The 14,695-nt window shown below is 32.1% G+C and overlaps 1 protein-coding gene across 1 annotated transcript in view; it reads right to left on the bottom strand.

Moving 5' to 3' along the window:
* LOC127734834 (TP53-binding protein 1-like) overlaps nucleotides 1-14,695 on the bottom strand; it is a 53,950-nt gene that overhangs the window by 38,488 nt on the left and 767 nt on the right. The window contains exons 2-8 of the mRNA XM_052244863.1: nucleotides 5,865-6,031; nucleotides 5,290-5,362; nucleotides 3,209-3,290; nucleotides 1,961-2,049; nucleotides 1,559-1,610; nucleotides 687-826; nucleotides 412-496 (exon numbers count right to left, since the gene is read on the bottom strand). Coding sequence (XP_052100823.1) covers nucleotides 412-496; nucleotides 687-826; nucleotides 1,559-1,610; nucleotides 1,961-2,049; nucleotides 3,209-3,290; nucleotides 5,290-5,362; nucleotides 5,865-5,996 — 653 coding nt within the window. The 5' untranslated portion in view covers nucleotides 5,997-6,031. The remainder of the gene's footprint in view (nucleotides 1-411; nucleotides 497-686; nucleotides 827-1,558; nucleotides 1,611-1,960; nucleotides 2,050-3,208; nucleotides 3,291-5,289; nucleotides 5,363-5,864; nucleotides 6,032-14,695) is intronic.

Raw genomic sequence — 14,695 nt, 5'->3', positions numbered from 1 at the left:
CTGTATATAGATATAAGAAGATGTGGTATGAGTGCCAATGAGACAACTCTCCATCCAAGTCAAAATTTATAAAAGTAAACCATTATAGGTCAAAGTACAGTCTTCAACACGGAGCCTTGGCTCACACCGAACAGCAAGCTATAAAGGGCCCCAAAAATTACTAGTGTAAAACCATTCAAACGGGAAAATCAACGGTCTAATCTATATAAAAAACGAGAAACGATTAACACTTATGAACCACATCAACAAACGACAACTACTGAACATCAGATTCCTGACTTAGGACAGGTGCAAACAATTGCGTTTTAATGGTACCAAACCGTCACCCTTTTTCTGAAACAATAGTGCAACATCACAACATAGAAAGACACACTATAAAACATCAACTGAAATAGCTTAACTCAGACTTACATTTCATCCTCTACAGTTTCTGGGACTAACATGGGCTGTGATAAGTGTAGACTTCCAATATGTTCAGCAGGTGTGGCTGTTATAACTAAAAACAGATTTTTCAATAACTTACTATTCTGTATAATCCATTTGCATCAATTGAAACAAAATTAAATCACATTTAAAAAACAAATCCATTTAAAAATAAAGTTTCTAGACTAAAATAAATTGTACAAGTAACAATATTCTTTAAAAGTTTGGATAGACTCTCTTATGCAAGGGAACCTGAAAAATACCTTCATCATCTGGAAATAAATCCACCTCAGAGGGATCAATACTTTTAGGAAACAGGTGACCTCTAAGTTTTGCTCCTTGTGAGTGTGACATCTCAGCAGTTGCATACTTTCCCAAATCTTGTTTGCTGTTTGATATAAAGCTAAAAAGAATAAAATTCAATAGATCAAAAGTCAAATTATATACGAAATCAAGATGTCCTGTAGTAATGCCATCAAAATAGTACTTACATTTGCAATGACATCTGCACTATCAACTATCAAGAATGGGATAAATTACATTAATATGTGCTCATCCTATTATCATTGCAAAGATTTCAATTTACCACATCCTATTTTTAAATTATTAAAAGGGGCCTCTTTGGCACAGTGGTCTAAGTAGTCGAACTACTATATCACTAGCCTGTCAACACTGAGGTTGTGAGTTCAAATCCTGCACGGGGCAGGTGCACTAGATTCCAATCTTAATTGACTAGGATTGTAAGTTTTCCTACCAAGGTCTGTGGTTCTCTCCGGGTACTCCGGCTTCCTAAACCAATAAAAACTGACCGCCACGAAATAGCACAAAAGTGTTGAAAGTGGCGTTAAACATCAATCAATTAAATTATTAAACCTGATGCTATAAAGAATACCAGTGACAAAAACTTTCTTCAAATGAATTTTTCGACATTTTTGCAAACATTCTTCTTTAAAGTGTACAAATTAAAGCCACTTAACATAAGCATGCATGAGAACTCCATCTGCACATACACTAAAACCCTATGATGTGAAAATAAATATGGTATCAATGATTGTTACAGTACAAACAAGAGAATAAATTCGATTAGTTCATTTGGACTTGCAATATATTTGTCTATGCTTTTAAATGATTTTACCTGGAACCACTGTCTGACTTTTCTTCTCTTTCCACTCCTTTACTAACTTCAGCTGAAATTTTGGAAGAAAATGAAAATTTCAGACAAGGATAACAAATTGAAACTTCAGACACAACATATAAAATCTTTTAAAAAATACCACAGAACTGAAACCTATTATTCAATAAATCTTTTGTTAATTTTTACTTGACTTAATGTTTTGACTTTTTTCCATTTATTGCATCAGTTGTTCCCATTTTTCTTTTTTCATATACTATATAACTAGGGTTGGTGGTCAAATACTTTTTGGTATAGTGAATAAATGAGTGAAATTCAAAAATTGCATTTTAAGTTAGTTAACCTATTTTCAAAGGTGTATGCAATATAGCCCCCCCCCCTTTTAGAGAGGGATTGTATTTATACCTTTTCTTTCAATCACTGTAACTTCCATTTGATCTTCTGATTCAGCCACACTATGGTCTTCAGATTCACCAATCATTATAACTGAGTCACTAACAAGTAAAATGTTTTAGTGTAGATAAATAATTAATTGTGCAGTAAACATTCCCATGGATTTTATAAGTATAGGGGAACCATGTATTTATGCATTGATGTGACCAACAAAAAATGACCAATTTATAAGTCTCAATGTATGTAAAATTTGTTAAACTAAAAATCAAGTATCCAAAAAAAATATAATTTTCTCAACCCACGAAATTTGGTACCAGTGAAAAAAATTGATTCACAGTATTCTATGCATATGCACATTAAACATGTTTAACCAAAGCAGTTCTTGATGCTGCCTAAATTTAAGCATGTACTGAACTTTAATAACTCAATATAATTATAGAATACTGTAAATTCAGAAATTATTGCAAGGTTTTTATTAATGCGAATAATGCGACTGGGTGAGTATCGCAATAATCATGATAATAAGAACTCGCATTCTGATACTGAAATATAGACCTGTATGCACTTTTCGAAATCGCAAAAATAAAACTTGCATTTTTGTCCATTCTTGAAAAATCGCAATAATAAATGCACGCAATAATTTCTGAATTTACAGTACTAATCCAAGAATTCAAATATAGAAAAATATTCAAATGGTGATCAAACAACACATTAATTCACAAATGCACATGAGTAAATTATCAGTGTTGTTCGGTCACGGGTTGAATATTTTTTGATATTTCAATTGTTGGATTAGTTATTCTTTTTATTCATTGACCATGGACATATTTTAATTGAAATAAAGTAGAAAATTGAAGGGAACTATATTATACATGTTCTCAATTTTGTTTTGATGCAAAATCATCAACAATGTCTTGACAACACCCATTGCTGCATGACGTCAGAGGAGTGAAATTATCAGATTTATTTCACATGTGAAATTATCAGTTTTTATTTCATTGGGAAATCACTGTATTTCATTGCAACCCAATGAATGTAAAAATATAACATATCATACAGGCATTAAATATTTATGTCTTTTTAAATTTCATGTAATTAAAAATTTAATCATCTTTTACAAGTTTATAAAATAAAAATCAACATAGAAAGCACATAATTTGAAATTATATAAAAAGGAGAAGTTTATGTTAGCTTGCTGTCAACATTTTCCCCATAATTGAGTATTGAATTGATATGTGTAACACTGACATAATTAATCACCTTGAAGAGTTTGCAGATCTCCTTTTTGAAGATTTTCCATGGCTGTCATATTCACTATCAGACACTAAAACATTGGCACTTTCTGTAATATAAAAACAATAGCTTTCAAAAACGAAAGGTTGAATCAATCTTATTATGATAAGAGGCATGAGAATCCAAAATCCCCTCAGATGTTTAGACTTAACTTGCTGTAGTATTGATCTAACAGTAGCAGGGCTTCCAAAACGGTCATATATTCCGGACTTGACCGAAATTTATATAAAAAGTCCGGCTGCTCTTAGCCTCAAACGGTCAAATATCATAGGTTTGCCACTTTTTGTTATTCAAGGCATTTTCATAAAACGGTCATTTCACTTTTTTTACCAACTATCGATCGGTAAAAATGTCCGTTTGGGCATTATAGTTTATAATTGTGGCAATCTATTTCACAAAGATATTTCGGTCATATTTGGGTTTAATTAAACAGATGCAGCATATTTCATACTTTGAAGTGTCTCAGTTAGTCTATTCCTCTGGGTACACAAATGCACGGCTTGGTACATCAATAAAAAGTAGAAAAAACATTTGTTCTTTTATTTAAAAAACAACAAGCTGTCAAACAATTATCCCTTCAATAAGTAATATTGAAGCCATTAATCATTCACTGATTACAGGTCATTACCTTTGATGAGAGACCTTAGCTTGTCTTAATCAATAGAATTGATGATGCATAACAATGACCATAAAGGTGATCAGGTAAACGAGGTCAAACATGTAAGCGTGTATGGAACAACATCCTATTTAATTACGCTTTGTAGATATTATTGTACATGAGCATTCAGTTTTAAAAAAGTATCCTTAGATTTTAAAATAATTCTTCAAATAAGAATATTTATAAATGAATTCGAATTTGTATGATATTCATTATTATATTTAAAAACACTGTACATCGTGTTTAATACTGGGGTACGCTAAAGGGTGTTCAAAGTTATTTTCTTACATTTCAGCGGGTTGCATCTGATTAATTTAGTCTAAAAGATTGAAATTATAAGAAATACGTTAATAAATATGATTTGATGAAAAATTTGAAAAGGTTTTAAACGAATAATCGTCAGAACCACGTTGTTTGAACTAGTACACGTGTGCGCATGTGTCTATTGTCCGCTGGTGGGAAATTTAATTATGCATCCTAATTCTTTAATAATGCTAAAATTATCATTGATACCTTTATCTAACGTTCATTTCGAGTATTTTCTTGAAGAAATAACTGGAAAAGGCTACTTAACTAAATCGTAAACTTACACAGATATTACGTATCCGTCTCTGATCCGTGATTTACCATTGTCAAGTCAACATCCGGCATTAGGAAAATGTGATTTTAAAAACGAAAGTAAAGCTTTTGACAGCGTTATTTTGCACAAATAAAAGAGTCTAAAGCGGAATTAGGCATAATTAGTACGCTGATGTTGCACACTTCGAATGCTGCACTTTCAATTTAACACTTTACGTCAGAACATCGAATTTATATCAAAGTAAAGTTTAATATCGTTGTAATGTCAATCATTGGTTATATCATATATGATGGCCAACTGATTATCATAGTTGCCTAATTTACTAAGTCTAAAGGGATTTAAAATCGGGATAAGATATGAAATGTCCGGCTGGCTCAAATTTTTTTTGGAAGCCCTGAACAGTAGGGTAATTATTTTTTTTACAAAATATGGTTGAAAAACCTCAAATACATTTGAAGCAAGACATAGAAATGATGATTGTGGACAAGGTAATTACAAGGTAATTATGTTTTGCACATCAAATTCCAACTGGCACAGTAATTTTCAGAAAGACATTCTGAAATTTACAACGGACATCAGTCAGACAGCCTTTACTGCCATTGCTTACACTTGTCCTTTGACCGAGGAAAGGTTAAATCAACACAAAGGTCAGAAATATACAAAACAGCTTAGGTGCTTGAGACTTTGTAAAACTTCTGAATTGTCTCTCCTCCCAACTCTATAGAATTATGGTGTTTACATGGTGTTTTTGTGTTATGTTACCAGACTAACAAGTATCATATTTTATATAATCCTTGGTGTATAGCTTACTCTGTTCTATAGTTGTTCTTGTTAGGTTCTCTAACATCTTGGACTGACTGTCTTTTCCTCTTTGTGACTGTACCTATAACAATTCCATTTCAAATACATTATATCAGTGTTACAACACTACACAACAAACTAAAATGTCTTTATCAATACCAATTGTTACATAAATGTAATAATAATAAAATGGAAATGGTGCATATTTATTACCAGTGTACTCTCTAACTGAACATGCATACCAGCTTCTTGCGTTTTTTACTGAATCACACAAATTGTGACTTGACCATGTCTATAAATACATATTTTGTACTGGCATCCCCATACTATCAAGTTCAAAACTCCTGTCATTGATTTTTCTTATTGAATAAACCTAGATTTCATTTCCTTTGTTTTCATACTATGGCCTGTTTTCATACTATGACCTATTTTCATACATACATCACAAAGTCAATGTGTAATACAATTTACTTGTGCTTGCTTAAGTCTGCATTAAAATTTGTCTTGTTTTGTCAGACACAAATACCTTCAGATTGACTATTTGGAACTATGTATTATTTTTTTTACAAAAAGAAAAAACTTACTTTTGGGTGCTGTAGAGCTGGTAGATGCATTATATCTGGATCTTCTGACTCATACTGTGAGTCCATAATAATAAATTTAACAGGATCTGAAGGTGACCCCTTGTCATTTGAATCTGAATCTTCCTTGTCCATTACAACTTAAGTTAATTCTTACATGTCTTACATTTCTACAAAAAATGTAGCAAAGATATTTAGATTACATAATATATAAACCATATGCAGCGTATATGTTCATGTACTATTGAAAAAAGTACATTTACTACACAAATGCACGTAATTAAAACTGTCTCACTAATTAGCTACAAGAAGAATTTTAGCGACAAGGAGCTTCAAGAAAAAAAAAAATAACAACAAGCTGACAAAACAAATTTAGCAACAAGAAAGTTTATTCTGTTAAAACAATACATTTATAGAAAGTCAATAAATTACAGTTGGGTATTTGTTGTTTTATAAAGTTAATAAGAGCACCATTTACACATATCATTAATGTGATCAATATTCATGTATGCCATATGATCTTTAAATTAGTTAATACTGTAAATAGTTTAAATTATTTAATTAATCTGAAAATTTCTGAACATTTTAACCTATTTAGACAGAATATTTTGTCACATACAAAATTAGATATATGTAAATACTGTACGTTAAAAAACACTTTGATGCATATTTCTATATTTTTTTTGTTTGATATAGTTCATATCTAGATTTCTTGACGCTTAATTCATTTTCATGTTGTTTTAGTGAGACACTTAAAAACTAGTTTAAAATGAAATTTATTTAAAATAAATGTGGATAGTGTCCACATGTGGACACAGATGATGCCCCCGCTTGCATATCATATAGTTATAAAGGGACATAACTGAAGAACGGTAAAAGTGACGCTACCCAAATTTGAACTTGATCTGAGTTTTGTGGTAATAAGCATTGTGTGTAAGTCTCATAACATTTATTGAGGCTAACTTAAGTAAGGGAACAGAAACTAAAAATTTTGCAATTTTTCCATTTATAAAGGGGCATAACTCTAGAACAGTTAAAGTGACGCCACAAAAAAATCAAACTTGATCTGTGTTTTGTGGTAATAAGCATTGTGTATAAGTTTCATAACATTTGGTTGAGGCAAACTTAAGTTTGAGAACGGAAACTAAAAATTTTGCAATTTTTCCATTTATAAAGGGGCATTACTTTAGAACGGTTAGAGTGACACCACCAAAATTCAAACTTGATCTGTGTTTTCTGGTAATAAGCATTGTGTATAAGTTTCATAACATTTGGTTGAGGGAAACTTAAGTTAAAGAACGAAAACTAAAAATTTTGCAATTTTTCCATTTATAAAGGGGCATAACTCTAGAACGGTTAAAGTGAGGCCACCAAAATTCACACTTGATCTGTGTTTTGTGGTAATAAGCATTGTGTACAAGTTTCATAACATTTGGTTGAGGCAAACTCAAGTTAGAGAACGAGAACCAATTTTGGGACGTACATACGGACGGACGGACGTACGTACGGACGTACAGATGGACAAGGGTAAAACTTAATGCCCCCACTGCTACGGCAGGGGCATAAAAATAAGTATATTGTAGTTCAAAACCATTAAAATGCTTTGAATAACATATTTATTCAATCAAACTGTGTTAAAACTGTTTACATTTTTGGATTTTGGTATATCGATGTATATAAGGCCAGACTTTTTTTATTATCTTTTTACTGAGGAAATTTGTCAATATTAAGGGTCGAAGGAACGAAATAAAAATAAAATTAAAAGTGCAAAATTTGTCCAGTCGATACTATAAATAAAAATAAAATCGTCGTATGTGTTCAATTTTTTTTTCTAGAAATTTATTAAATGACAAGAACTATGAAATGAGAACAGACAAATACTTAAACCCATCGATCTGTTATGAAAATATTAACTATGTTTAATATGAAAAAGAATGGATATGGGGCAATGGCACGAAGACATCACCAAATCACAAAATAAGTTTTTATTCATTCTGTATTGCCTCTAATACAGATCCAGGCAAATATACATTATTGTATTTATTGTACACGGAGCCTTGGCTCACATCAAACAGTAAGCTATAAAGCTATATATATATATACATTGATATAGTTATAAAGGGACATAACTGAAGAACGGTAAAAGTGACGCTACCCAAATTTGAACTTGATCCGAGTTTTGTGGTAATAAGCATTGTGTGTAAGTCTCATAACATTTGGTTGAGGCTATCTTAAGTAGAGAACAGAAACTAAAAATTCAGCAATTTTTCTATTTGTAAACAATATTGACAAATTTCCTCAGTAAAAAGATAATAAAAAAAGTCAGGAATCTGATGTTCAGTAGTTGTCGTTTGTTGATGTGGTTCATAAGTGTTTCTCGTTTCTTGTTTTTTATATAGATTAGACCGTTGGTTTTTCCTGTTTGAATGGTTTTACACTAGTAATTTTTGGGGCCCCTTATAGCTTACTGTTTGGTGTGAGCCAAGGCTCCGTGTTGAAGACAGTACTGTGACCTATAATGGTTTACTTTTATAAATTTTGACTTGGATGGAGAGTTGTCTCATTGGCACTCATACCACATCTTCTTATATCTATTAAACAATATCAACGTCAGATTTGTGTTTGGTGGTATATATAAGCATTGTGTATAGGTCTCATATAAACATTTTTACTGTTTATAAGACACACTTAAGTTAGAGAATGGAAACTGATTTAGGGACTTTCAGACATATGGACTGACAAGGGTAAAACTTAATGCCAACGTAGCCGTACGGTAGGGGAATCAAAACCAAATATGAGCTGAATCCTTGATATAAGGAGTGGAGTTATATGCATCTGAAATGTTGGAGGGATGGACGGGCCGAAGAACGAATGAACAGATGTGGGGGTATAATATTCTTGGGAACGATTGGCTGACTGACAAACAATTGATTACTGGACTTACTTTAGCCATAGGCAAACACAGTTAATAAAATAAGTAAGTCATTATAATTCTATGAATGAAGAAAACAACAATAACACCACATTAAAATATACAAAGTTTATTAAATACAGTGATGAATGTTTTATAAGTTTGTATAAATAAATGTGGAAAGTGTCCACATGTGGACACAGATGATGCCCCCGCTTGCATATCATATAGTTATAAAGGGACATAACTGAAGAACGGTAAAAGTGACGCTACCCAAATTTGAACTTGATCCGAGTTTTGTGGTAATAAGCATTGTGTGTAAGTCTCATAACATTTGGTTGAGGCTATCTTAAGTAGAGAACAGAAACTAAAAATTCAGCAATTTTTCTATTTGTAAACAATATTGACAAATTTCCTCAGTAAAAAGATAATAAAAAAAGTCAGGAATCTGATGTTCAGTAGTTGTCGTTTGTTGATGTGGTTCATAAGTGTTTCTCGTTTCTTGTTTTTTATATAGATTAGACCGTTGGTTTTTCCTGTTTGAATGGTTTTACACTAGTAATTTTTGGGGCCCCTTATAGCTTACTGTTCGGTGTGAGCCAAGGCTCCGTGTTGAAGACAGTACTGTGACCTATAATGGTTTACTTTTATAAATTTTGACTTGGATGGAGAGTTGTCTCATTGGCACTCATACCACATCTTCTTATATCTATTAAACAATATCAACGTCAGATTTGTGTTTGGTGGTATATATAAGCATTGTGTATAGGTCTCATATAAACATTTTTACTGTTTATAAGACACACTTAAGTTAGAGAATGGAAACTGATTTAGGGACTTTCAGACATATGGACTGACAAGGGTAAAACTTAATGCCAACGTAGCCGTACGGTAGGGGAATCAAAACCAAATATGAGCTGAATCCTTGATATAAGGAGTGGAGTTATATGCATCTGAAATGTTGGAGGGATGGACGGGCCGAAGAACGAATGAACAGATGTGGGGGTATAATATTCTTGGGAACGATTGGCTGACTGACAAACAATTGATTACTGGACTTACTTTAGCCATAGGCAAACACAGTTAATAAAATAAGTAAGTCATTATAATTCTATGAATGAAGAAAACAACAATAACACCACATTAAAATATACAAAGTTTATTAAATACAGTGATGAATGTTTTATAAGTTTGTATAAATAAATGTGGAAAGTGTCCACATGTGGACACAGATGATGCCCCCGCTTGCATATCATATAGTTATAAAGGGACATAACTGAAGAACGGTAAAAGTGACGCTACCCAAATTTGAACTTGATCCGAGTTTTGTGGTAATAAGCATTGTGTGTAAGTCTCATAACATTTGGTTGAGGCTATCTTAAGTAGAGAACAGAAACTAAAAATTCAGCAATTTTTCTATTTGTAAACATGCATAACTCTAGAAAGGTTGTGTATAAGTTTTATATCATTTGGTTGAGACAAACTAAAGTTAGGTGGGCCTTGGTGGCCGAGTGGTCTAAGTAGTTACTACTGTAATCACTAGCCAGTCAACACTGAGGTTGTGAGTTTGAACCCCGCTCGTGCGGGTGCACTCGACTCCAATCTTAATTGACTAGGATTGTCAGTTTTCCTATCATAGGTCAGTGGTTTTCTCTGGGCACTCCGGCTTCCTCAACCAATAAAAACTGGCCGCCACGAAATAGCCCAAAAGCGGTGCTTAAAAGTGGCGTTAAAACACCAAAAAATCAAATCAAATCAAACTAAAGTTAGAGAACGGAAACGAAAAATTCAGCAATTTTATGTTTATAAAGGGACATAACTCAAGAATGGTAAAAGTGTTGCCACCAAATTTCGTACTTAATCTGTATTATGTAGTAATAAGCATTGTGTATAAGTTTAATAACATTTGGTTGAGGCAAACTAAAGTTAGAAAAAGGATACAAAAAATCTGTACTTGATCTTAGTTTTGTGGTAATGAATATTGTGTATAGGTTTCATAATGAGTTTTGTGGTAATGAATATTGTGTATAGGTTTCATAATGTTTGGTTGGGGCAAACTTAAGTTACAGAATGGAAACTAAAAATTTTGCAATCTTTCGATTTATAAAGGGGCATAACTCAATACTGGTTTAAAGTGACACTTCCCAAATTCAACTTGATCTGTGTTTTATCAGTGGAAGTCAAAATTAAACATTGCATTGTATAAAGCATTGATTGTAGTTGATTCAACTATAATCATGGATAAAGGAAGATAACTCCAATTTTAAAAATTACTTGATATTTAGAAGAAAATAAAAATTTTGCAATTTTTCCATTTATAAAGGAGCATAACTCTAGAACGGTTTAAGTGACGCCACCAAAATTCAGTCTTGATCTGTGTTTTGTGGTAATAAGCATTGTGTATAAGTTTCATAACATTTGGTTGAGGCAAACTTAAGTTAGAGAACGGAAACTAAAAATTTTGCAATTTTTCCATTTATAAAGGGACATAACTCTAGAACAGTTAAAGTTACGCCACCAAAATTCAAACTTGATCTGTGTTTTGTGGTAATAAGCATTGTGTATTAGTTTCATAACATTCGGTTGAGGCATACTTAAGTTAGAGAACGGAAACTAAAAATTTTGCAATTTTTCCATTTATAAAGGGGCATAACTCTAGAACGGTTGAAGTTACGCCACCAAAATTCAAACTTGATCTGTGTTTTGTGGTAATAAGCATTGTGTATAAGTTTCATAACATTCGGTAGAGGCATACTTAAGTAAGAGAACGGAAACTAAAAATTTTGCAATTTTTCCATTTATAAAGGGGCATAACTCTAGAACAGTTAAAGTGACGCCACCAAAATTCAAACTTGATCTGTGTTTTGTGGTAATAGGCATTGTGTTTAAGTTTCCTAACATTTGGTTAATGCAAACTCAAGTTAGAGAACAGAAACTAATTTTAGGACGTACGTACGTACAGATGGACAAGGGTAAAACTTAATGCCCCCACCGCTACGGGAGGGGGGGGGGGGGGGGTATAAAAATCATGATTTATATGAGACTAATATCCTTGACAATATATAAAAGGATCCCACAAAAAAGGAAAAATACAACCCCAAAAACCCCCTAAAACACTGACAAGCATGTCTGGTTTCACTTCGGCATCATTTGTTTGAATGCGGCTGATGCTAACATTCATGTCCGCCAATTCTGTGGACCACATGGTACCAATTATGTCATCTCGTTAACATTTAATGAATTTCAAGGAGCATCAACTTCTATCGACAGATCTGGTTTCAAGTTTTATGTAAAACTATGATTCCCTGGCGGAAGTCGCTATATTGTTTTCTGGACATTCTAAGAGAAAAATTCCGGAAGCTATTTATACAGATAATAAAAAAAGTCTGGCCTAAGGATACAAAGTCACATCCGTCAAAAGTGTACTGTATTGAACTGTTGAAAAGTTACTTGTTTTATAAAAATGCCCTACTGACAATTACCTGCAACTCAAAGGCACAATTAATCCATTATAAAATCAAGAAATCATTTCAACAAGTTCCTTTCAAATACCAAAATGAATGTAACAGTAAACTTGAAATTTAAACTTATCATTGTGACTTTTTTGTCCTACCAATATAATTATCCCGTAATGAGGGTACTCTGGTCACTTAAGGACATTTTTTGTTTTATTTTTCTGTAGACTCAGCTTTGTTTTTTTATTACCGTGTATTGTCAAGCTTAGTTACACATAATTGTTTCTCAATCACTGAATGTACGATGTTGTAACAAACTGAAGCAGCTGACCCCGCTTGTTTACCTTCATTTTCTAATAGCAACAAACCATGTGACACATTGGATCAATATAGGCCAATCAAATCACACTAGGGACAATTAGGGGAAATTTAAGTCTGAGGCAATTATATTATTTGTTTGTAAGATATTGCTTTAAAATTGTTTGCAATGAATTGGGGATTTATTTAATGGGAAACCTCATTATTTACTTAGATATTTGACAGCAATGGTATTTTTATGAATGTTCACTACTACTGGTCAGAATATTGATCTCTTAATATTGAACCAAATTAGTCTTTTTTTTATATAAAATAAATTAAGTACTGAGATTGGAAAGCATGTTGGTATACCCGCTGCTGGATAACTCGGACTATCACAAACTCGGACTATAACAAACTCGCCCTACCATTATTCATACGAAGAAATAAATTGAACAAACTCGGACTACGAGTAGTAGATTGTGTTAACTGTTTTTTCAGACTTTTTTAAAATTTACTTAATTTATAAAAAATTCTATACCAATTTATGAGATAATAATATTTTTGAAAAAAATATATAAGAAATGTATTAAAATAAACTTAGATCCATCATGTAAACTACAAAATGTATGTGTTTATATGAGATACAGTTTAAGTGAAATATAAGTTTGAATTTTATATTTTTTTAATGAGGATAATTAACCATGTTAACTTCTATTTGAAATATTATTGTTATTTTCTCGTTTGTACTTTTAATGATTGGTGTGTGTGTGTGTTTGTATTGTGTTTAATCCTTGGTGTTCATAATTGGTATACAAACAAAGAGAAATTTGATTGACAGTGAATGGCTAAATGTTAACAATTTCATTAATCTGTAATTCTTTATTAATTGATTCACCAATTGAAAAGTAATATCTAAATGGTCACATCAAAAAGATACAATGTTTTTATAAAGGCAAGCCGAAGCAAACATTTATCATACATATTTCTAAAAATAGAATTGGAGTAAAATTAAAAAAAAACCAGAGATTTCTTTGATCTCACCAAATCATGCCAAATAGTTCTATAAAATAACATGAAAAAATTGTACAATATCATTCTCATCATGGGTGTCAACAATACCTGTGGCTGAGTGCTCAACAAAAAGAAAAAGAAAAAAAAAGTTATAGTCCAAGTTTGTTATGGGCCGAGATATCAGGAGTAGGGTCATAAAAAAGAATAGGTTGGTTTGCCCTAACCCGACCGACCCATAAAAAAGCACCAGAGTCAAAATCTTCTTTTATTCAAAATTCGTGATGTTTTTTTTTTTTGCAGAGTTTTGTCGTATCCGTATCCGTCTTGAGTTTGTTGCATAGAATAACCTGATCCGATCTGACCGCGCTTTATCACAGGACAATTTGTGTTATGTATTAAAGCCTCCAATTGATACGGATGAAAAACAACATGTTACCGTCTAGTACAAATAAAGGTTGGATTAAAATCAAAACCCGTAGTTTCCAACAAATTCTATCGTTTTGAAAACGCTAAGGTGTTTGATAAAGTGTATGATGACGATTTCATGCTACGGAAAACTGATGAAATTTGTGTGACTGTCTCTGACCGATCGGGACACTTGTTTGAGCCCGATTTTGAGGAACCAATCCAAGTTGTTCAGGAATTTGATTCTGCATTAAAATTTGATTAAAATGATGTTATTCTGACAGAAGTTCTGTCAACAGTGTTTTGTTCAAGTGTTTTGTATTTGAATTTTGTATTTAAATAAACTTCTTCCATTCTTCTTCTTAGTATGAGCCTCCTCAAATTAGGAGACCCTCCAAATATATGGAGTTTTTCCTTAACTTTAAAATTTTAAAGAATAAAACAAAAAAGTTGTTTCCAACATATGTACAGCACATATAAATATAAAACAATAAAAGTATCATGCATGGCATATTTACAGGGACCTTTTTATTAATTATTTAATTTCATTTTCATAGCTTTTAATATTTGTCCAGAGCTTCTTTACATTTCTTACAATTGTTATATGACAGACTCTGTGTCGGTATATATATGTCACTTATGATACATGTATTCACTATTTTCATTTGTTTGCAGTCTATAAGCAATTGTACTATTGCAGTTCCATTTTGTTGGTGTGATTTTATCAGTGATCTCTTTTCTTATTTCAGGGA

Source organism: Mytilus californianus, unplaced genomic scaffold, assembly GCF_021869535.1.
Source record: "Mytilus californianus isolate M0D057914Y unplaced genomic scaffold, xbMytCali1.0.p SCAF_3, whole genome shotgun sequence".
NCBI lineage: Eukaryota > Metazoa > Mollusca > Bivalvia > Mytilida > Mytilidae > Mytilus > Mytilus californianus.
The sequence above is the reverse complement of the archived record's forward strand: the minus strand, read 5'-3'. Positions and strand labels throughout refer to the sequence as shown.